At 42.0% G+C, this 21,957-nt stretch overlaps 1 protein-coding gene across 10 annotated transcripts in view; it reads left to right on the forward strand.

The window, feature by feature from the left end:
- MGAT5 (alpha-1,6-mannosylglycoprotein 6-beta-N-acetylglucosaminyltransferase) overlaps positions 1–21,957 on the forward strand; it is a 327,811-nt gene that overhangs the window by 276,782 nt on the left and 29,072 nt on the right. For all 10 annotated transcript variants that reach the window (XM_031008588.2, XM_031008589.3, XM_019022285.4 and 7 more), the window contains 2 exons: positions 9,096–9,242; positions 19,008–19,124. In XM_031008588.2, coding sequence (XP_030864448.2) covers positions 9,096–9,242; positions 19,008–19,124 — 264 coding nt within the window. The remainder of the gene's footprint in view (positions 1–9,095; positions 9,243–19,007; positions 19,125–21,957) is intronic.

A 21,957-nucleotide genomic window follows, 5' to 3' on the forward strand; every position in this document is an offset into this window, starting at 1 on the left:
AAGTGTTGAAAAATAGTGGAGGTAAAATTGGATGAGGGAATGTGAGGGTCTGATTGGCACAGATGGAGGCAGAGTTCAGACCATGTGGTGGAGGTAGCCGGGCAAGCCCTTGAGGATCATTTTGCTCAGCAGTAGCATGATGACCTGTTGCTTTGACACTGTAGGGAAGTCCACCCAGTGGTCTGGGTTTTTTCTGTAATGCTGCCATGGAAGTACCAAATGAAGTTCAGGAACTTGTGAAGAAACCAGAGTTTGGCCTTGAAGGGTTGGCTGGCATTTCAGTGTATTAGATAAACTCCCTCAGGTTTATTAATAAGTTTTTATGAATTTCACAAATATTTATTGAGTAGCTGCAATGTGCTAGGCGTTGTACAAGGGATGCAAGTGTGAAGAAGGCACATGGATCTCTCTCGTGGTATGTCCTAAGCACAAGGAAGCTTACTGTCAGTAGTGGATTTCTCAGCTCTCATCTCTGGCTCGCTTTGTTTTCATGTTCAAGGTAGGAAAGAGAGGTTGAGCAGGTGGACTTCTATGGCATAATCTCAATTGTCCAATCATTATGTGATACTTCATTTATAAAAAGTGTATTCACATATGCTATCCTCTTTGATTCTCACAACAGCATTAAGAGGTAGATAGAGCAGGTATTATTGTTAACTTTATTTTGAACATGAGGAAATAGGCTACAGAGTTTGGCTTGCCCACAGTAAACTGGGGTCAAGTCCTGGAGGTGGCCCTAACTCATGATTTTTTAAATTGCAAATTAAAGCTCTGCTAGCCCCTTGATGTACTGTCGTCATAAACACTCAAACTTAAGAACGCTTAGTGGACACCCACTAGCCAAAAGAATGTATATCTCCTCTTTGCCTCAGTTTCTCCATCTGTAAGTGCATTTGATCCTATCTATGTCCAAGGCATTTGTATGATGCCACGAATAAAATGATTTGACAATTTCTTTAGCTTATTGGCCAAAGACCTGGTTTGTTTTAAGATTTTATTTCCTTCCAAGGTCATCTGTAGTCTGATGACTGTTTTTTGTCATCCAGGAGTGAAGTGTGTTCTCTGGTTTTCACTATTTGCTTTCTATCACCTTCTGTCTTAGGCCGACATTTTAGAATCATCAGAATGTCTGGGCCCTTTAATGGCAGTGCTATTTTTGCCATTTGCCTCATTTTACTTTTCTCCACATCAGATTGTGGAAAGAGCTCAAGCTCCTTTAAAAAACACTTGGCAGAGCTGGTTTTCAGCAGCGTGTCATTACTGTCTCACACACTTTTATTAACCCAACCTCATGAATGTCTCTCTCAGCTTCGCAAATTTTGAAAGAACCCTTACTTACCTACCATCCATTACCCTGTCAGAGATTAGGAAATAGGCCAAAACGGAGATCGCTGATGTCCAGGGGAGGACAAGAAAAGAGGCAGGGAAGGCCCAGGCCAAGATGTCCAAGTTTGTCTAATGAGCAAGGATTGCAGCCTGAGTTAAAGAGCACGAGGGGTATATGTTCATCCTTGAAAAACTGGGACCGGTGTAGAGGATGTCACTGATCCCATTACCTATTGCCTGCTCCTTGAGTAGAGTATATTAAAATACTCTGAGTGGAATCATGGCTCAGACATTTGGCAAATGTGACAAGGATGGGGCAGCGTATTGCTGAGACTCCCCTCACACCCGGCACACAGCTACAGGCTCCAAAATGAATGAACCTTTGGCTTTGAAATAATGACATGAAAGACCAGTCAGGCTTTGCATCTATAACCCTTTCTGTCTCTGACTCCTTTCTCTCTGTCTATGAGCAATTTAAAAGCGATTTATTCTAAACCACATTGGAAATGGGGAACTGGAGCAGCCGAGAAGCAGATGTCTGCAGCATGAATGGGATTCACACACTTCTTGGACTCCTTACTGGCAAGAGAAGCGGGGCTGACCTCCTCAAGAGAGTTAGAGACATAGAGAGATGATTGATGCTTGATCAGCTTCTGACTCATTATTTTTCTTTACAAGCCATCTTTGAATCTCTGCACCAATCTTAGGAAACCCTCTGCTCAGCAGAATTGTGTCCAGGCATGCCATTAGGGGTGCAGGCATCATTAGTAGCCTCTTGCTTCAGGGAACCTGTGAAGATGGAAGGAATTCAATGTAACACTAATACTGGGGCTAAAAGAGCCAGGAAGTTGTTGGAATCCAGCAGATCCTTCTACGTGGGGTATAGATTTGGATGAATGAATTATTTATCTCAGGACCACAGCTGAGTCATTCAGTCCAGCAAACCCCAGGAGTGCAGTTTAAGCCAGCAAATCGGGACTCACTAGGGTGGCATGTTTTTATTTTTGGTTTAAATCTCCATCTCTTTTAAAGTAGCTTCTTTCTTCATCTTCCTGGTTTTAACCTCTTCATGTCCACCTCCCTCAGTCTTCCCTGTTTCATATATGATACTAAATAGTGCATTTGCATCTGCGACTTACTGAGTGCTTTGTGAGCTGGACCAGTACCGTCCTTTCTACAGTTGAAAACAAATTCTGGTTGTGGGGAAGAAAACAGGCAAAGCTGTGGCTTCTGCACATACTGTCGCTGTACCCCTTCTGTACCCAGACCTCCACTCATTCACCTCTCCAAGACTTGGCTGGGTCATGACGGTACTGTTTCCCCATCATGTCAGCTTATCAGCTTACCTGTGGGACTCACCTAGGAACCTGGGCAGGCCTGGCAAATATGCAGTGCTCCCTCTGACTCCTCGTATCCTCACGACTGACTGTGCCACCCTGCCCCCCACCAACTATGTCTCTTCTTACTGAGCTTGGATGTGCTCACAAAACCTGTCTAAGGCAGGTGCGGTGCAGTAGCTCACATCTGCAATCTTAGCACTTTGGGAGAGGCTGAGTCAGGCAAATCGCTTGAGCCTAGGAGTTCAGGACCAGCCTGGGCAACATGGCAAAACCCCATTTCTACAAAAAATACCAAAAAAAAAAAAAAATAGCTGTGCGTGGTGGCATTTACCTGTAGTTCTAGATTTTCAGGAAGCTGAAATGGGAGGGTCACTTGAGTCCAGAAGGCTGAGGTTGTGGTGAGCCAAGGACACCTGCACTCCAGCCTGAGTGACAGAGGGAGACCCTGTCTTTAAAAAAGGCTGTCTGAAAAACCCAGGGCTTGAGGCAGCAGACTGTCATGCAGCTGCATGAGGGCAGAGGGCCTTCGCTCGTTCTATCCACAGGTGCATTCACAGTACCTGGCTTCTAAAAGGCATTTAGATGATTGTATAAAGAATGAAAGAAGGAGTCAAAATGAAACACATTGACCATCTGGGATCTCTGAGATTTCTTCCTGTTCTCGTATACCCTGCGCCTAGATCTCTTAGATCTCACCAGCTAGGGACACTACCCTTCTGATACCCCATGCCTGCCTGTCTGTGATGTTGCCTACACCTCCAGGCCCTGTGAGTGATAGCCCAAGAGCTTGCTTCCTTAGGAGGAGCAGTCCTTCTTCTGTTTCTATTACAGATACTGGTTCCCATTTGCCCTCAGGCAGCCAACTGAAGCAGGTTTCATCCTAGTGAGCATACTTCAAGTCATTCCCATGCCATCTAGATGGGGAAAAAATTGTACGAACACATCCATGCCTCCTTCCCTCCCCCTTATCTACACATGTATATAGACTGAAGAGTGTACAGAGATATGAGTCAGTAACCTGTCTGACTTTCAGAGCAAAAGTGCATCCCTACCCTCAAATAAATGTAACACGTTCAACCTCTGTACACAGAGACACTTGATTGCTGGAAAGATCCAGTCTCATAGTATTTATTCTTTTACTGTTTCATCCAGCAAGTAAGTATAATATTAAGTACTAGATATATTCTAGGCCTTAGTCTAGCCATTCTAGAGACAGTGATGACTCAAGCAGTTTTGCCCACAAGGAGCATACAGGTATGCTGGAGGAAGAAAGCAGGTAACTGTAACAATGTGGAAAGTACACAGGTAGAACTAGTCATAATATGAAATAATGATACCAGCATAAAACTTCACTGTCACGCTGAGTGGGGCCAACAGTTCAGTTGTGTAAAATGTGGTTCTGTGACTTGTGAAATCAATGTAGTGAATTGGGCAGTCCCATTCAGAGGACAGGAGCCACTGTCAGTCACAGTTTAACACCTCCATGCTATTGCGATGCACCTGCCTATGGGATTTACCATAACAGTAACAGCCATTATCTCTCCCCTCTGCCATGTACTAGGCCCCATGCTAAGCCCTTTCTGTGTATTCTCTCTTTGCATCACAAAAATCCAATGATCTTGGTACTGTTATAAATGGTACCATTTTAATGAAGCAGCCACTGAGGCTCCAGTCGTAAATAAGCCTGTTTTGCTGCCTCCGTGTTGGCGGCTGAGGGGTTGTCCTGGTGTGGAATTTGGGGGAGAGAGGCGTGGTCAGGAAAGGGTCCTCCCAGGAGATGATGCCTGAGTGGACTTTTAATGGTGAGCACTTGAGGCTGGCCCAACTAAACATGTTCAGCATCTACAGGTTTAAATTTATGCAAATAACTCTTTTACTCCCCTATCTCCAAGTTGATAAATTTACAGTGTGAATTGTAATGCATTTGATTTTATATTGGGGCTTTCAAATGACCGAAACTCAGGAACTTTTTATCCTGATGCTGTTGTTTGTGGTTTGGGTTTTTGTTTCTGAAACGGTAGTTAGGTAGCTGGGCATAATCAGCCAGCTGGTCTTCAGGAAATAGTCTTTGGTTTAGCAGCAGACTCTGACAAAAGTCTGCTTTGGGCATGTAAACATGCTTGGTGAGTCTTCTATTCTTGGCCTCCGTGGACCTTCCAGCTCTTCCCTAGAGAGTCTTCAGGTCACATGAGTCAGGGGCTTGTGGAGCCCTTGGGAGGATAGAGCCAGCCTGGATGGAAGAGAGTCTGGCCACTGTTTATCCCTTCCTTAAGCATCAGGTACCTGAAAGAAGGCAGATGGCCAGAGAATGACCCTTTGGGCTACATGAAAGCATCACATTTTGGAAAAATTGTTTTCTTCATACCCAGCCCCTTGTCTGGGTTATTTTTAAGATATAAAAGGGATGCCTATTACCAGAAACATTAATATAATGATTCCCAGTCATTGTATAAAAATAAATAAGCAAAGCTTAGCAATAGCATGTGACTCGTGGGACTGGCTTATGTGGCAGTCACTGTAAACCATATCATCTCTTATCTCTCTCTTCTGATGAATATCCCTCCCCCTTTTTTAGTGCAGATACTTTATGAAATAATGAGAACTCATAAATATACATGCAGGTGCTGAACATCTTGTAAAAACCCACAAACATAAGTCCTGCACACCTAAACTCCGTCTAAATGATACAAGGCCATGATATGCAGCTGTGTGAAGTTGCATATGGATTTGAACTTGAGTGACTGATTATCCGGCACTTACTAAGTGCCAAGACTTGGAATGAGTCCTTTCCATGTACTATCTCATGTAATCCTCACAGCAACCCCATGAAATAAAGCACTATTGTTTTACCCATTTTACACATGAAAAGACTGAGGTTTAGCAAGCTTGTTACCCGGACTAAGGTCCTATAAATAGAATAGATTATAAATGGGCCTTAAATAATCCATAGACAGAAGCACCTAGCAGTGTGTCACAGTTACTGACCTGGGAAATGATGGAGCCAGCCCTTGAAGCCTAATCTGTCTCCAGAACCTGCGCTGTTGATTACCACATTGTTCTGGGCACTTTGTGCAAATAATGGATTCATCAATTCATTTGGTGAACCGGGGGTGATTGATTGCTCAGTTTCCCTCTAGAGTCACCATGCCAACTTCGCTAATTAAAACTGGCCAGAAAAGTATGTGTTGTGTGTGTGTTTCCTATTTATGATTATCCTCAATGTTCCCCATCAAGAGTGAAACTGACCAAGCCCATGGATAAGAACCCCCTTTATCCATGTTTAAAAGATTCTTTAAGTACTCCACTTAGCAGTTTAAAACAATTGTTTCTTCTTTCACAGAGTGGGAAAAATCTGAGTGGTTTTACTGGACCCTTTGTGAATGTGTAGGAACGTCCCAATCCTATACTGTGAAGAAAACGTATGGTGCTTCATCTGTTCTCTCTGCTTAGCATTAGTTCAGAAATTTAATCCTAGATCCCACAATCCCTCTGTGTAGAAATACTCATTGATGGAGCTGGAGTTGCAGCCATGGAGATATTTTGTCATCTGGAATATCCTCATTAGATTCTGGGCTTCTGAAGGCAAGGTGAAGTATAAATAAAATATGGCCAGTTTTCTCCAGCAGAGTTAAGCCTTGGCACTTATGTACATTCTTGCAGTGTCTCTTGCCTCCTTGCTAAGGAAATCGGTAAGTAGGCAGAATAGCAGGAGATTAGGGGGAAAGCAATTCAATGTGGTTAAGGTGCCATTGTGTGGCAAGACCATAAGTTCAAGGAAGTTTACACAGTGCTGTTTGGTGGTGATGAACTCTCTCCGCCTGTTGTGTTTTCATTCAAACCTCAGATGTGCTATTTGACCTTAATACATCTGCTCCATTGTAATATCACAGGTAATAAGCACACAGGAAGCAAGAAAAAAATTGCTTATTGACTGAAGTGACAAAAAACTGTTATTTTGCTGTTTCCAAGTAATGTATTTCCTACAATCCTAATTGTGTGACAGAAAAACTCATTGCCAGGAAATTATGTTGTATTTGCTTAGGCTTCATTCTCAACATATGAGGCTTTGGGAGAGTTAATAAAGTTTTTATTTTATGTGTACTGAGATATTCTGGTGCCCACAGGGCAGAAGAGATGGTTCATATTGTTGTTCAGATATAATTAAACCTAGGTCACATTCAAGTCCATTAAGCAACAGCCTCAAATCCTTTTAATTAATGGGTTCAGATTGATCTAAAGAAGCTAATTAAATTTTTCCCAAGATTTTCTATTTAAGTAGACAAACATTGTGCTGCTTGCATTTCCTCCAAAGCTGTTCTTTGGAATTTAGAGTTGATGAAGGTATCCACACTTCATGGCAGGCCCTGATTTTCGGAGGTCAGGAGGCACTGTGGGTTCTCTGACTAAACCTGCAGAGATCCTGATCTGCGTCTTCTGGCACTTTTCTCCTCAGTCAGAAAGATCTGGACTCCCTGTGCTATCTTATGCCCAACCACGGCCTGACAGAGGTCATTTGTTTTCCACTGGAGAGCCAGCACATCCTCTCCAAAGTCTGATAGGAGAGGGCAAATCAGAGATCACAAGTCTGGTAGATAACAACCCTGGATTCTTCATATTCCATAAAGCTGGGATGTCGTGGGACTAGTACATCCCACTGTTTCCTTCCGTTTCATCTGCAGCAGTCAGATCTCCCCCACCCCTGAGCCACATGTCCAGGCCACACCCTATAGTTAGAAGTTCTCTCTGACAATCTCGTTTCTGTTAGCTGTGTAATAAGAGTAAGATGCAGAGCAGGAGCTTCCTAATGGTAGTAGAGGTTTCCCTTTATCCTACAGCTTCCAGGCTCCTGGCTACCATGTTTTCCTCACCACCACCACCCCCACCCGTGATCTCTGGTGGTTCTGCTGCCCAAGGGGGAAATGACCCAGCCAGCATTAGGGGCTCTGCTGGCCTCTAAAGCTTCTTTTCTTCCCAGCTCCCTGCCCTGTGGACATCTCTGTCATTGTGATCATGCAGTTTTCAGGAAACGAAAATTTATTCTTTCAAAAAACCAAAAAGATTGAGTACCCTATTCTGTACAAAACAAAAGTAAATAGGTCCAGAAAACCTGAGATGTTAGTGCTTTGCCCCAGAATTCCTTCAGGAGCTACCTGGTTCTCCAGTATGTCACCCATGGGCTGTGCTCTGGGTTGGCCTGACACATGCAGCCCGGCAGCTTGGGCCTGGCACCCTCCAGCTGAACCTTTCTAAACGATCGTTCAATTAGAGCAGCTGCTAAGAGAGGAAAGCTGGTGAGAAAGAGGGGATTGCTGTGAAAAGACCGAGGGAAAAACAGAACCAAGCTTGCAGCTAAATCTAGTTGAGCCATCTCCTTCATTCTCAACGCCTGGCCTTGTGGTTGGGTGATGCTCTGTGTGATGGCAGAAGGAAAGGATGCCCTGGGGCCCAGTTATCTTTTCTCACTTAATGTGCACCTGGGGGCTGAAACAGAACAGGCTTTTATGTGGGTAGAGAGGACACAGCTTCGTCAAGCCCAGACCTGGACCCTGCCCATCAACAACCTGCAGTGCTCCAGCAGTGTGAAGTACACCCACTGTGACGGTACGTGCCGAGGCATTTCTGGGAGCAGTTATTTCATTTTTGGACCCAGAAAATCAGCACCACTGAACTGCAGCTTGTCCCCTTTGTCATCGTGGCTTCCAGCTGCTGTGGTTGCTCTGAGGACTGAGAGCAAGTTGTTGCTGCCATCTATGGTCTGTCTTGGGGGAAGCACATGGTTTGCCTGCTGGAGAAGGAAGCAGCTGCCTTGCGGATTCAGCAACACAGCACCCTCTCTCCCCTCTGAGGGGAAAATCAACACCAAGATGTTGGTGTCCCCAGTGTAAACCCCATTATGAAAACCTGTGTTTACTGACCTACCATCATTGTAAAGCAGTTCCGTTTGAACTGCAATCAAACCTCCAAGTGACCTTTCTGTCCCTCCGCCCAGCATTCCTGAAAGGGCCTGTTGTTTCTTTGGTTCAATGAAGAAACCTTCTGTGTAGTTAAGCAAGTGTTTTTCCAGTCATGTCTCCTGGTGAGTTACAGAAGGATTATTGTTGGGTCTTGGTGGTGGTGGTTGTTTTTCTTTTAATACTCCATCCTCCCTACCCCGTGGATACCCCTAGACACTTAATTTTTTACTTCCTTGGTGGAGGAGAGCATAGTGAGTTGAGCAGCTTTGTGGGGACTTTAAAAGTTCGTAGTTTTTCAGATCCTGGTGTAAGCTGAATTCTCTCTGCCCCACCCCCCAGGGCCTGGGAGCCTTCCAAAGTGAGGTGTCCACACGGGAATGGGCCACAGAATCGCCACCTGCAAGCTAGGAATGCCCGTCCTGCCTGATGGTCCTGCCTGATGTGTTCATACGCTGTGTGGTTTTCTGTCTTACAGTTGTTTGTTGGACTTGGATTCCCTTACGAGGGCCCAGCTCCCCTGGAAGCTATCGCAAATGGATGTGCTTTTCTGAATCCCAAGTTCAACCCACCCAAAAGCAGCAAAAACACAGACTTTTTCATTGGCAAGCCAACTCTGAGAGAGGTAAGCATCTATCAAAATTATTCCACTTTGAATAATATGAATAATAGCTATTTATTGAGTGCTCATGTAGGTATTAACTTCATCTAACATGATTGGGTGGGAGGGTGAGGGTGTAGAGGCTCAGAGAGGCAAATGACCTGATCACATCACCTTGCAAGTTAGGGACAGGATTTGACTCTACTTCTGCCTTCACCAAGTAAGGGATCTTGACACTCTACCCCCACTCTCGCTTACTGTAAACTCAGACAATCTAGCCTCTGATTATAGCTGAACTCTGGTTTCCTGAATGTTTGAAGTTTAGGGAGTGAGATCAACTGGTTAGCAGATACTTGTGAAGAATCCGCTCCCCATGATGGGCTTTGGAGAATAAAAAGTGGGCTGTGGGAGTTTTCAAAGAGCCATCAGCCTCAGGATACCACATGTATCATGGGTAATTGAAGTAATGTGACTGATTCTTTTCACCCACCATCCCAGGAAGTAATCCTACCATTGCTAGAACCATTTACAGAAGCCTCATTTGAATTGCCTTCAGAGATCCTGTTGAAAATCTGCAGTGTGTGATGAATCACCATTGAGGGTAGTTGGATTTGATTTAGGGCAATAAACAAAAGTCTTTTACAGCTACGTGTGAGTGATCAAGCTGGGTGTTTCTTCATCTGGTCAGAAATAGGTGTGTTCAAGAAACCATAAGATTGATTTTCTGATTATTTCTATGTAGTTAGTAGTAAGTGGCTCTGCAGGCAGCTTATGAAGGGAAGTCATAGCAGCATCCTTGTCATTCAGGGCCTTTGGCTGGGGGATTATATTGATTAGCATCCGTCCCATGGCATATCAATGTAGAAGGACAGTTTATAAAACATATATTTTTCAATTCTACTTTTAAACCCCTTCTGAGTCATTTTCTCTCCCAAATAGTATATAAGATGCATTTTCAATGGTTATTTTTTATTGATCAGTCAGAAACCTTGACAATTTATAGAACTGATTACTTTGAGAGTTATTTTTCTCTGACCCTTCCTGTCATTGGTGAAATAGCTAAAGGAGATAGAAGATCAATAAGATCTATGTTTATCTATAAAAGGCTAATCTGTTGCCCAGATAACCTTTGACAAGGGTTATGCACACACTTGTGTGTGTGTGGTTTTTTTTTTTCCTTCTGCTAGAATAATAAATTTGAATTCTTCATTTGGGGAGTGGTTTTGTATTAAGAGGTCAGTTTGTTCGTTTATAAGTCGGCAATACTTAATGTACATCTGTGTGCTAGGTGCTGTAGGAAGTGCTAGGACACAGAGACTGGGGACATTCAGTCTGCCGTGAACCTATTCTTTTGAAAAGTTTAAAAAGATGCTGCCCAGCAGTGAAAATATCTCAGTTTAGGAATCTCTGCTTTAGCATGTGACTGACTTCTTTGAAACTTTGGAGTTTGGGGTGGAAAAGAAACTAGTAAATCATCTCTCGGGTTTTTTGTTTATTTTTGACAAAAAATATACTTAAGGTGTACACCTTGATGTTTTGATAAATATACACATTGTGAGATAGTCATTACAATCAAGCTAATCCACCACCTTACATACTAAATAGATATTTTTTTCATGGTAAAAACACTTAAGATCTCCTCTTTTGGCAAATTTCAAGTATGCAATACAGTATTGTTAACTATGGTCGTAATGCTGCACACTAGTTCTCCAGAACTTAATCAACTTGTATAACTGAGACTTTGACCAACATCTCCCCATCTCCCCATATCCCCATGCACCAGTCTCTGGGAATCACGAATGTATTCTCTGCTCTGCGAGTTCAACCATTTTACTGTGAGTTGAACTGTGAGTGCAGCTAGGCTGGTCTGCATGTGGGATCATGCAGAATTTTCCTTCTGTGCCTGGCTTATTTTACTTAGCATAATATTTTCCACATTCATCCATGTTGCCGCCAGTGATGGGATTTCCTTTTGCAGGCTGAATATTTCATATACACATAATTTGTTTATCTATTCATCCACTGAAGGCCGCTTAGTTTGTTTCCATATCTTGGCTATTATGAATAATGCTGCAGTGTACATGCGAGTGCAGATACTGCTTTAACATACTGATTTTAATTGCTTTGGATATATACCCAGCAGTGGGATTGCTGGATTATGTGGAGTTCTATTTCTTATTTTTTGAGGAACCTCCATTTTCTTTTTCATTTATGGCTGTAACACATTACATTTTCACCAGCAGGGTACCAAGCTTCCCTTTTTACCACATTCTTGCCAGACACTTGTTATCTTTTGTCTTTTTGAGAAAAGCCATTTTAACAAGCATGAGGTGATATCTCCTTGTGGTTTTGATGTGCATCTCCCTGATGATGAAAGATGTTGAGCACCTTTTCATATGTTTGTTTGCCTTGTGTATGTCTTCTTTCGAGAAATGTCTTCAGGTTATTTGCGTATATTTTAATTTGATTGGTTGGGTTTTTTCCGCAGTTGAGTTGTAGGAGTTCCTTATATACTTTGGGAATTAACCGCTTATTAAATATGTGGTTTGCAAATATTTTCTCCCATTCCATAGGTTGCCTTTTCACTCTATTGATTGTTTCTTTTGCTGTGCAGAAGCTCTTTAGTTTGATGCAATCTCAGTTGCCTGTTTTTGCTTTTGTTGCCTGTGCTTTTAGTATCATACCCAAACATCATTGCCCAGACTAGTGTCAAGAAGCTTTTGCACTTTTGTTTTCCTCGTAGTTGTGCTGTTTCAGGTCTTATATTGAAGTCTAATCAATTTTGAATTCATTTTTATAGATAGTGTGAGATAAAGATTTGATTTCATTCTTATGCTTATGGAAATCAAGTTTTCCAAATATTATTTATTGATGACACTGTCCTTCTCCATTGTGTATTCTTGTCAGCCTCGTTGGGAATCAGTTCTTTTCTGGTTTCTCTGTTCTGTTCCATTGGTCTGTATGTCTGTTTTTATGCCAAAATCACCTGTACGTTTGAAATTAGGTCTAGGAAATCTCTAAAGTTCTACTTCTGCCCAAATTGTAGATATTATTTTTCCATGTTTTATGCCCAAATTGTAGATATTAATTTTCCATGTTTGTTTAACATTTTGAGATAAAGTATATACAACATAAAACTTACCATTTATCATTAAAGTTTTTAACCATTTTTAAGTGTACAATTCACTGGCATTAAGTATATTTGCAATATTGTGCAACCATCACTGCTATCCATTTCCAGAACTTGTTCATCATTCTAAACAGAAATTCTGCACCCGTTAAACACTAACTCCCCATTCTCCCCACTCCTCAACCCCTGGTAAACCTCTCTTCTACTTTGTGTCTCTGTGAATTTGCCTATTCTAGGTACCTCATATAAGTGGAACCATATACTGTCTGTCCTTTCGCGTCTGGCTCACTAACTTAGCATGTTTTCAAGGTTTGTTCATGTTGTAGCGTGTTTCAGAATCTCATTCCTTACTTTCTTTTTTTTGGAGACCGGGTCTTGCTCTGCCACGCAGGCTGGAGGAGTGCAATGGTGTGATCGTGGCTCACTGCAGTCTCAAACTTCTGGGCTCTAGTGATATTTCTTCCTCAGCCTCCTGAGTAGCTGGGACTACAGTTGTGTGCCACGACACCGGGCTACTCTTTTTATATTTGGTAGAGATGGGATCTCACTGTATTAACTAGGCTGATCTTGAACTCCTGGACTAAAGCGACCCTTCCAAGTAGCTTAGGATTACAGACACACCCCACCACACCCAGCTAATTAATTTTTTTTTTTTTCTTGCAGAAACAAAGGTCTTACTATGTTGCTTAGGCTGGTCTCCAACTCCTGGGCTCAAGTGATCCCCCCCACCTCAGCCTCCCAAAGTGCTGGGATTACAGGCATGAGTCACCATGCCTGGCCTATGTCACTCCTTTTTATGAAAAAATATATATATATTTCACTCCTTTTTATGAATATCTACACACTACTTTTTTAAGGCTGAATATTCCATTGAATATATATATAAATCATTTTGTTTATTCACTTATTGATGGATAAATGGGCAAAAGGTTGTATTCACCTTTTGCCCATTGTAATGCTACTATGAACATTGGTATACAAGTATTTTGAGTCTCTGCTTTCAATACTTTGAGGAATGTACCTACAAGCAGACTTGCTAGAATTTAGTTTTTACTTTGAAATAATTTTACTGGTACAGAAAAGTTGCAAAAATAATATGGAGTTCAGGCATACCCTTCATCTAGCTTCTTCTTATGGCAGCTTCTACAAAACTACAGTACAGTGGTCAAAACCAAGAAATTAACATTGGTACCATAGTATTATCTAAACTACAGACTTTATTTGGACTTCACCAGTTTTTCCACCGAGATGCTTTTTCTGTTCCTGGAGCCAATTCTGGACCCACATTGCATTTAATAGTCGCGTCTCCTTAGTCTCCTCTGATCTGTGCCAATTCAGTCTTTCACTATCACCCATGACCTTAACCACTTTTAAGGAGCACAGGTTAGCTTTTTGTACAGTTTCTCAATTTGGATTTGACTGATATTTTCCCATCAGTCAAATTTGAAGTTATGCATTTTTGGCAAGAATATCCCAGAAGTGATGTACCTTTCTCAGCACATCACATTAGGGGGCGTATGATGTCAATATGTTGTACTGATTGACCGCAGGTTTCTCCACTATGAAGTTACTCTTTTACTCTTTTCTCTGTGGTAGGGGTAGTACTCTGGGGCTATGTTAGAATATCCTGTTTATCCTCAAACTTTTGTATCATATAGCAGTGGATTTGTATAGTATCACATACTATACAAATAAATACAGTATTTATTGTATCGTATAGGACTGGATCATGTCTGCAACAGTGATTACTGTGGTATTCTGATGGTGATTTTCTGATTCCCTCATGATTTTTTAAATGCATGAAAAGCAAAGAAGCCCCTATCTTTTCTTAACTGCAGTTTCTATATACAAGCCTTTGGGAAATGAATCAAAAGTAGCTGAGATTAAGTTGGCAACTGACACGCTTTTGTTAAAACTGACTCTAAAGGTTTTAATGACACTGTGGCCACTGAGTATTTTTTTCCCGGGAAAAAAAAAATAGGACACTCTTAAACACAATCTGAACATTGCCCAGTGAATGATGTAATGTTACATGGATCAGATCAGCCAGCGTGAAGTTATCAAGAAAAGCATTTCATTGATTTCTATCAGTTGCCATCATTTTGTAATTTACTTTTTGCTGAGGTCATGGAAGGTTTTCATTCTTCATGCTGTAAGAAGAGAATAGGCATTGGAGCTGTCACACGGACATTTGGTTCCTCCTGTCCCTTCAACCCTTCAGATGATTCCACCAGCCCTAAATGTGACTCTATTAGAGAAACTGTGGAATCCTTTCAACAGTCGCTCAGCAAGTGACCTCACACAGATGACTCCATTAGTCCTAGGCTCCCCCAGGAGGGCATGATGCAGAGGGGAGTTGACAGGTGTTTAATGCATCCCCGCAGGGTGGTACTAGTTGCTGCACTGGGAGAATTCATCAGTGTACATTTCCTGTTTTCCAGGAGCTCCAAATCTGATATGAAAGAGTTATAGGACAAATGCATAATCAGTGGAAGTGCATGAAGAAATAGCTAAGTGAATTCAGGAGGGGAGTGAACTTGGAGTTGTGCTGGGTGGAGGATGTGCAGGGTTAGCTGCGAAGGGGATAGTGGAGGAGCTGTGCTTTCAAGGAAAAGGAGGCGAGCGGGTCTCAAGCCTGAGAAGCATGAATACTGACAAGTTGGGGATACCCCAAGAAGGTCAGTTTGCTTTATGCAAGAGGGCAGGTTCCATCTGATATCTAGCTCCCTCCAGCAACATCAGACAGCATTGAGAGGGACCAGCGAGCTTGATCTCATGGCCAGGTGGGTTACCCTGTCCTGCTCTGCCAGCTCACAAAAGTCCACAAAATCCCTGTAACCAAAGAAGCTGTTAATGGGAAAAGAGCTGTCAACAGGTTCATTTCTAAGAATCAAAAATCCCTAGAAATTATCTTTTTTCCTTAGCAAATGGAAACATTGTAACCAGAGTATACATAATTACAAAACTATCTTTTTATACCCACACAAATCTTTCATATTAAGTAATAATTGATCCACCTAAATTGATCATATCAACATGTCTCTTTGCCTTCAATTGAAGAGAAGAAAAGGTCTGGATATCTAAATGTGGGTTTAGCTTTGTTTTTATTTTTGCACTGGACCATTTTTCTCAAACCATGATGTCTACTCAGAGGGAGAAAAGTTCCGCAAGGCCTTAAGTAATGTGGCTGGTTCAGTTATGTTTTAATATAAATTGGATTTTTATCTTTATATTGGGAAACATATGAGTAGGTTCTTGATCATTTTTCTGACATTTTTTAAGCCATTAGAAATACTCTGGCTTCAGGGTTTGTGTGTGTGTGTGTGTGTGTGTGTGTGTGTGTGTGTGTGTGTGTGTTTCCATAAAGAGAACTCATGTTCTCCTTGGAGATTTAATAGCCACTCTGAAGTAATGTCTCATATTTAATAAGATTTTCATTACTTTTACAAACTATACTCCAGTAAATTTATTGATTGATATACAGTGAAGTATCTTAGATCAGACGGTTCTCAATAAATTAGCAAGAAGGAACGTAACATTCAGAGGGGAACTAATGAATCACAAAATGCCTCACTCATAAAGTTAAGTAACCTTCAGTAAATGTAAATGAATAAAAGGATAATAGCTCAGCATTTTTTATTTTCCAAGTGCTTGGAGCAACCTTGTAAATAAGCAGAGACCTTAAAAGGCAGGAGAGGAGGGAGACTGCTGACATGTAAATTACTAAATAGTGACATTGATGGCAACTTTAACTTACCCTGATTCCGTCAGAAAATCTAATCAGTTCTCCAGGCCACAAAATGAAAATGATGTGACATTTTGCTCATCTTCAGAAAATACAGGCATAAATTCAGTCCTGAATTTAGGTTGGCAAGTTTTAAGAGCTGGATTAAAAAGCTGGTGTTTACATTGGGCCTTTGTCTTAAGAACTTAAAGACATCCTTTAAAATTGTCACCTTCCTTTTTATCCAAAGCTAAGAAGTGTTGAAGGACCTAGATTTGAAGTTGGCTCTTCTCCTTTCCAGCTGTGGGGTCTTAGGGGAAATGTAATCGCCTCTCAGTCTCAGAATCATCATTGATGCATAATAAACCTGAGAAATAACGTTTGTGCAGGTGATTAGCAGGAAGCCTAGGGCTTCCTTGGTGAGTGTTGAATTCAAAAGTGTGCAGAGAAAAGAAAATGAAAGTTTTCTGAGTTCCATGGGCCTGCAGAGAATATGTAGCTTTTATCATTGACCATAGAGCTGAGCCAAGGAAGACAGCACCTGTCAGAAGGGTGGGAAACTGAAGAGACTGATGACGGGCTGCTGCTGGGTAGAGGCCCAGATAACCTGCAGCCAGCAGAGGTCACTGCTGGGCCCAGGGACTTGTCGGGCTTCCTGCCTTGAATAGCACATGCATGCTCTTGGTGTGGTAGGATACAAAGAACAGTGGCTAAGGGAAAGACGGAGGGGTGCCAGTTAATACCTCTAGCCCTGTGAGTATCCTGAGGAAAAGTGGAGAGCCAGCTTGACCTCCAAAGCAAAGGCCTGAGGAGAAGAGAAGAGCCAGCTTGACCTCCAAAGCAAAGGCCTCAGCACTGCCAAACCCAATATTTCCTATTGTTATAAATATGAGATGAAATTTGTAAATTATATAACCTTGCCTACCTGTGTAATTTCAAAAGGGAATAATTCTCTAACAAATATAAAGGAGAAATAAAAGGAAAAGAATTTCTAATAAAGCAATACATATTTCAGTATTGTGGAGTCAAGAACTGTACTGTCCCATACCCAAGAGCTATACCAGGCACTATGATGCCTTGTTTCTCCTCACAATGAGTGTTTTTATTTAAAAGGAATGAAACATTCAGCTGAATATGGTCAGCCTTTTTACTTAAAATTGATATTATGAAGGAGGAGCGAAGCCTGAGTGTGTTTACGTATACCCACATATAAATAGAATTGCCAGTAATGTGATAGCTCCAAATATAGACTAATGTGGGTATGTTTTACTGGAGACTCTGACATCCTCAGTGGCACTGACTTTGTTGCTTTGATCTTTCTGAAATGGTGACAGCTCATTGATGAGGTTTCAGATAAAACAGAGCAGAGACATTGCTTCATTTATATGGTGATTATGTCTCTGGATAATTCAATGTATGTTTGAACTGTCAAAAAGTTAGATTCTGACTGGGCATGGTGGTTCATGCCTGTAATCTTAGCACTTTGGGGCTGAGACAGGTGGATCACTTGAGGCCAGGAGTTCGAGACCAACCTGGCCAACATGGCGAAACCCCATCTCTACTAAAAATACAAAAACTTAGCCAGGCGTGGTGGTGCGCACCTATAGTTCCAGCTACTCAGGAGGCTGAAGCAGGAGAATTGCTTAAACCCAGGAGGCAGAGGTTGCAGTGAGCCGGATCATACTACTGCATTCCAGCTGGGGTGACAAAGCAAGACTCTGTTTCAAAAATAAAAATAAAAAACTAGATTCTCTAAGCCCACATGAAAGCCCTGCAGGGCATTTGAAAGTTTTGTGGGCAGTGGACGGTTCTTCCTGTGCAGGACTGTCCTTGGACATTGTGAAGCGCTTATATCCCTGGTTCCCACCCACAGACTAAGGGTAACATTCTCCAGTTATTATGGTAGCTGAAAATGCTCTAACACGTGGCTAGAATGCTCCCTTTACAACATGACCTTAAAGGGATATGAGGATAGAGGTGGAAACAAAATCGGGGATACATTTAGCTGTATTAAAGAATGGACTCAACTGAGCACAGTGGCTTACAAATCCCGGGAGTTTGGGAGGCGGACACAGGAGAATCATTTGAGGGCAGGAGTTTGAGACCCACCTGGGCAACATACAGAGACCGTGTGTATACAAAAAAAAAAAATTATTTTTAATTAGCCAGGCATGATGTGCACATCTGTAGTCCCAACTACTCAGAATGCTGAGGCAAGGTGATCTCTTGAGCCCAGGAGTTTGAGGCTGCAGTGAACTATGACTGGGCAACAAAGCAAGACCCTTTGGGGAAAAAAAAAGAAGAATGGACACTTCGTGAATTCAGAATTGTCATGGTTTGCACTTGGTTTCTTTGACCACACGTTGTTTTTAAAATAAAACCCCCTTTAGGACAAAAACTGCCATTCCTTGTTTTTCTGAATATTATGCTAATGATTATTCCTGAAACCATCCCAAAAATTCTGTGTATTTCTGATGGTGTCATTTTTTTCTATCACCTTTTGTATGCACCATGACTTAGCCTCCTGGGACTTTAAAAGCCTTGATTTTTCTTGTAATTGTCTATGCTGACCTTTCTGTCTTAGCCAGGATAATAGATACTGGTTTGATCTATTAATAGGTGATTTTCGGGGCTGGGTTCTGGGTAGGAGAAACTGTTCATCATTTCTTGGTGTGATGTTGGGGGCTAAAGCCTCCTGTAGCAGCTTCCTTGTCACCTGGTTGTGACATTATCTTATTTCCAAGTGGGATTCAAGGTACAGAACCATCACTGTTTTGTTATCTACTTATGGATGGTTTTGATCATCAAGGGGAAGGACACAGTGTCTTGTTACCTACACGATTATAACTCAGTACCATAAAAAGCATAGCACTCCATCTAGCACAGGCTATTTTAAAAATTGCTTGTGAGACTGAGGTGTTCGGTTCTTTTCCAGCTGACATCCCAGCATCCTTACGCTGAAGTTTTCATCGGGCGGCCACATGTGTGGACTGTTGACCTCAACAATCAGGAGGAAGTAGAAGATGCAGTGAAAGCAATTTTAAATCAGAAGGTTGGTTTATTTTATTCCACTTTCCCTCGTTTCTAATGTGACCTGAAATGTGTATAAAACACATCATAGGTCCTTGTTTTTAGCAAACAGATCTTTACCACATCAGCTTAACTCTGGAATTAGAAAATAACCAAGCTGCAGGATTTGGCCTGTGGATTTCATGAATGTTCTGTGAAATGGAAACAGAGCTGGCATCCCGATGTGGGCATGGAGTCCATAGACCGTTTAGACATGACCGTGGATCCCAGGCACAGGAGCAGGAACTGGAGTCATACTTGGTTCAGTGACCTGATTATGTTGCTCTCACAAAGATCTGAAAAGATAGCCCTGCTTCCTCTACAAAAGAGAGAGAAGTGCAAGGAAATGCTGAGGAATGTTTTTATAGAACATCTGTTTGTTTGTTTTTTCTATCTAAACATTTAGTAGAATTTTGTAAAAGTAACCACATTTCTGACCTCTTCTGATCAATTCAACAGACATTTGTGAGGTACCTACCATACACAGAGTGCTCTCTGAGTCACCTGGGGTTGTGGAGGGTGGGGTGTTTACTTCCATAATCATAGAGGAGGCTGGCTTCCCACCTATCAGAAGTTTACCATCCAGTAAAGACGAGTTCAGTTATCCTTTCTCCCAACTCGGAGCCCACCGTGGACTCTCACAGCTGCACTCTGCTGCTGTACTTTGGTGGGAGCACTTTTTACACTTAGTTGCGATGCTTTAAGAGAAGCCGGGGTAGGCATGTGGGAGGGCAGGCTGGACGCATGCAGTGTGGGTTCAGTTCTAGCTCTACCACTTACTAGCAGCTTCCCTTCATGTATAATGTAGGGCTAATATTACCATTTGATTGGTCACTTGTGAGGAGTAAATGAGATAATGTATATAAAGTGCTTAAGTTCAATGTCTACTAGATAGTGTTTAGTCAATATTAAGTATTATGATTTTTGTTGATAGTCTAAATTTCTACTACACCATTAGCAACATGAAGTCAGGATATACATCTGTCTCATTTCTGTATTTCCAGTGCCCACATAGGGATTTACCCAGTGGATAGATGGGAGAGAGGAATAGATGTCTGCAAGTAAGCATAATACAAGGCTGAATATGTTCAGTGCCAAAGCAACATGCAAATGCTCCAGGAGTGGAAGTTGGAGAAGCCTTTCTGGAGAATGCAGCCTTTTAGTTAAGTCTTACAGGATGAGGAGTAATTTGCAAAGTAAAACTCAGAAGTGGGTGCAGAAAGGCATGGGTTCAAAGCACAGTGTGACTGAAAGGGAAGAGGCTGGAAAGGCATATATCCTGGGAGGGATAGCCAGTGTGCCCATGTGGAGGCCATCTTACCCCTCTGGGAAACAGAACAAGATAATCAGTTTGTGGCCCACTGAACTGCTGATTTCAGTTAATTCAGAACATCTCCAGGGGAGTGAGGGCACTCCGATGCATTATCTGTGCTCTACCCGCTTCAAGGTGGTCTGGTTATGGGGCTTTGGTGTCAGCTTCCCATTGATGATACATACAATCCCAATCCCAGTTTCAGCAGTTTCAGCAGTCCCCAACCTCAGGAGACCGAGCTGATAAAAGAAGTGCCAAATGGAATGTGGTTCCTCTAGGCTGCCTCAAAATATCTGCCACACACCAAAAGCTTCACCACTGGAGTCATTCCTATGGAAGGGTGAAGGTTCTTCTTTCTTGATTCTCCCAGTCCCTTAGTATATGAGCTTCCTAGGGCTGCCGTAACACAGTAGCGCAAACAACTGAGTGGCTTAAAACAGCAGAAATGTATTCTCTCTGTTCTGGAAGCAAGAAGTCTGAAGTCAAAATGTCAGCAGGGTCACGGCCCGCCCCCAAAGTCTCTAGCTAGATATCCTCCCTTGCCTCTTTCAGCTTCTGGTAGGCCTAGGCATTTCTTGGCTTGCAGCCTCAAAGGTTTGATCTCTGCCTCCATTATCCTGTGGCTTCTCCCTGTATGTATCTCTGTCTTTTTGCTTTATACAAGATTAGGGCCCACCCTAATTCAGTGTGACCTCATCTAACTTGTTTACATCTACAAAGACCCTATGTCCAAATAAGATCACATTCACGGGTGCTGGGGGTTAGGACAGCATATCTTGTGAAGGGGTACAGTTCAATCCACAACACTTAGTTAATGCTTATACTCTTGAGGAGAGTAATTTAAAAGCTGAGGTAGAAGCAGAAAAGAAAAACACACCAAGATACATTATAATCAAACTGCTGAAAAGCAAAGATAAGGAAGAAAACCTTGAAAGCAGCCAGAGAAAAATGTATTACATTTAGAGGAATAATGGTATTAACACAGCCAACTTCTCATCAGAAATAATGGAGACCGTAAAAGGGTCCTCAGGAGCCAGAATATGTGTGGGGCCTTTCAATAGGCCGTGGTAAACACTCAGGGGTTTTTTTTCTCGTTTGTGTTTTTAGTTTTTTTTGTTTTTGTTTTTGTTTTGTTTTGTTTTTTGTGGTTGGTTTTTTTGTGTGTGTGGTTGGTTTTTTTGTTTGTTTGTTTCTTTCTTTTTAAGTGTTGAGGATTTTATAAGTATGATGGGAAGTTTTGAACAGGGGGATGAGATGACCTAGTTTACTTTGAAATTATGAAGAGAAATTACAGATTCTGCTTACTCAGAATCCTATGGTTAGTAAGTGGAGGAGCCGTGACTCAAACCCTGGCCTCCTGGTACTTTCTAAGACCATTTCTTATTGAATGATGCCAAGCCACATCTGTCAGGTCAGACCATGGAGGGCTTCTCATGGAGGCTGATCTCTAAAAGCAATTGCCTGTAGAAGTTGTCCCTGACTTGGAAAGGTGAGTTGGTGCTAG

The sequence above is a fragment of the Gorilla gorilla genome, chromosome 11 (genome assembly GCF_029281585.2).
Source record: "Gorilla gorilla gorilla isolate KB3781 chromosome 11, NHGRI_mGorGor1-v2.1_pri, whole genome shotgun sequence".
In the NCBI taxonomy this organism is placed as follows: domain Eukaryota; kingdom Metazoa; phylum Chordata; class Mammalia; order Primates; family Hominidae; genus Gorilla; species Gorilla gorilla.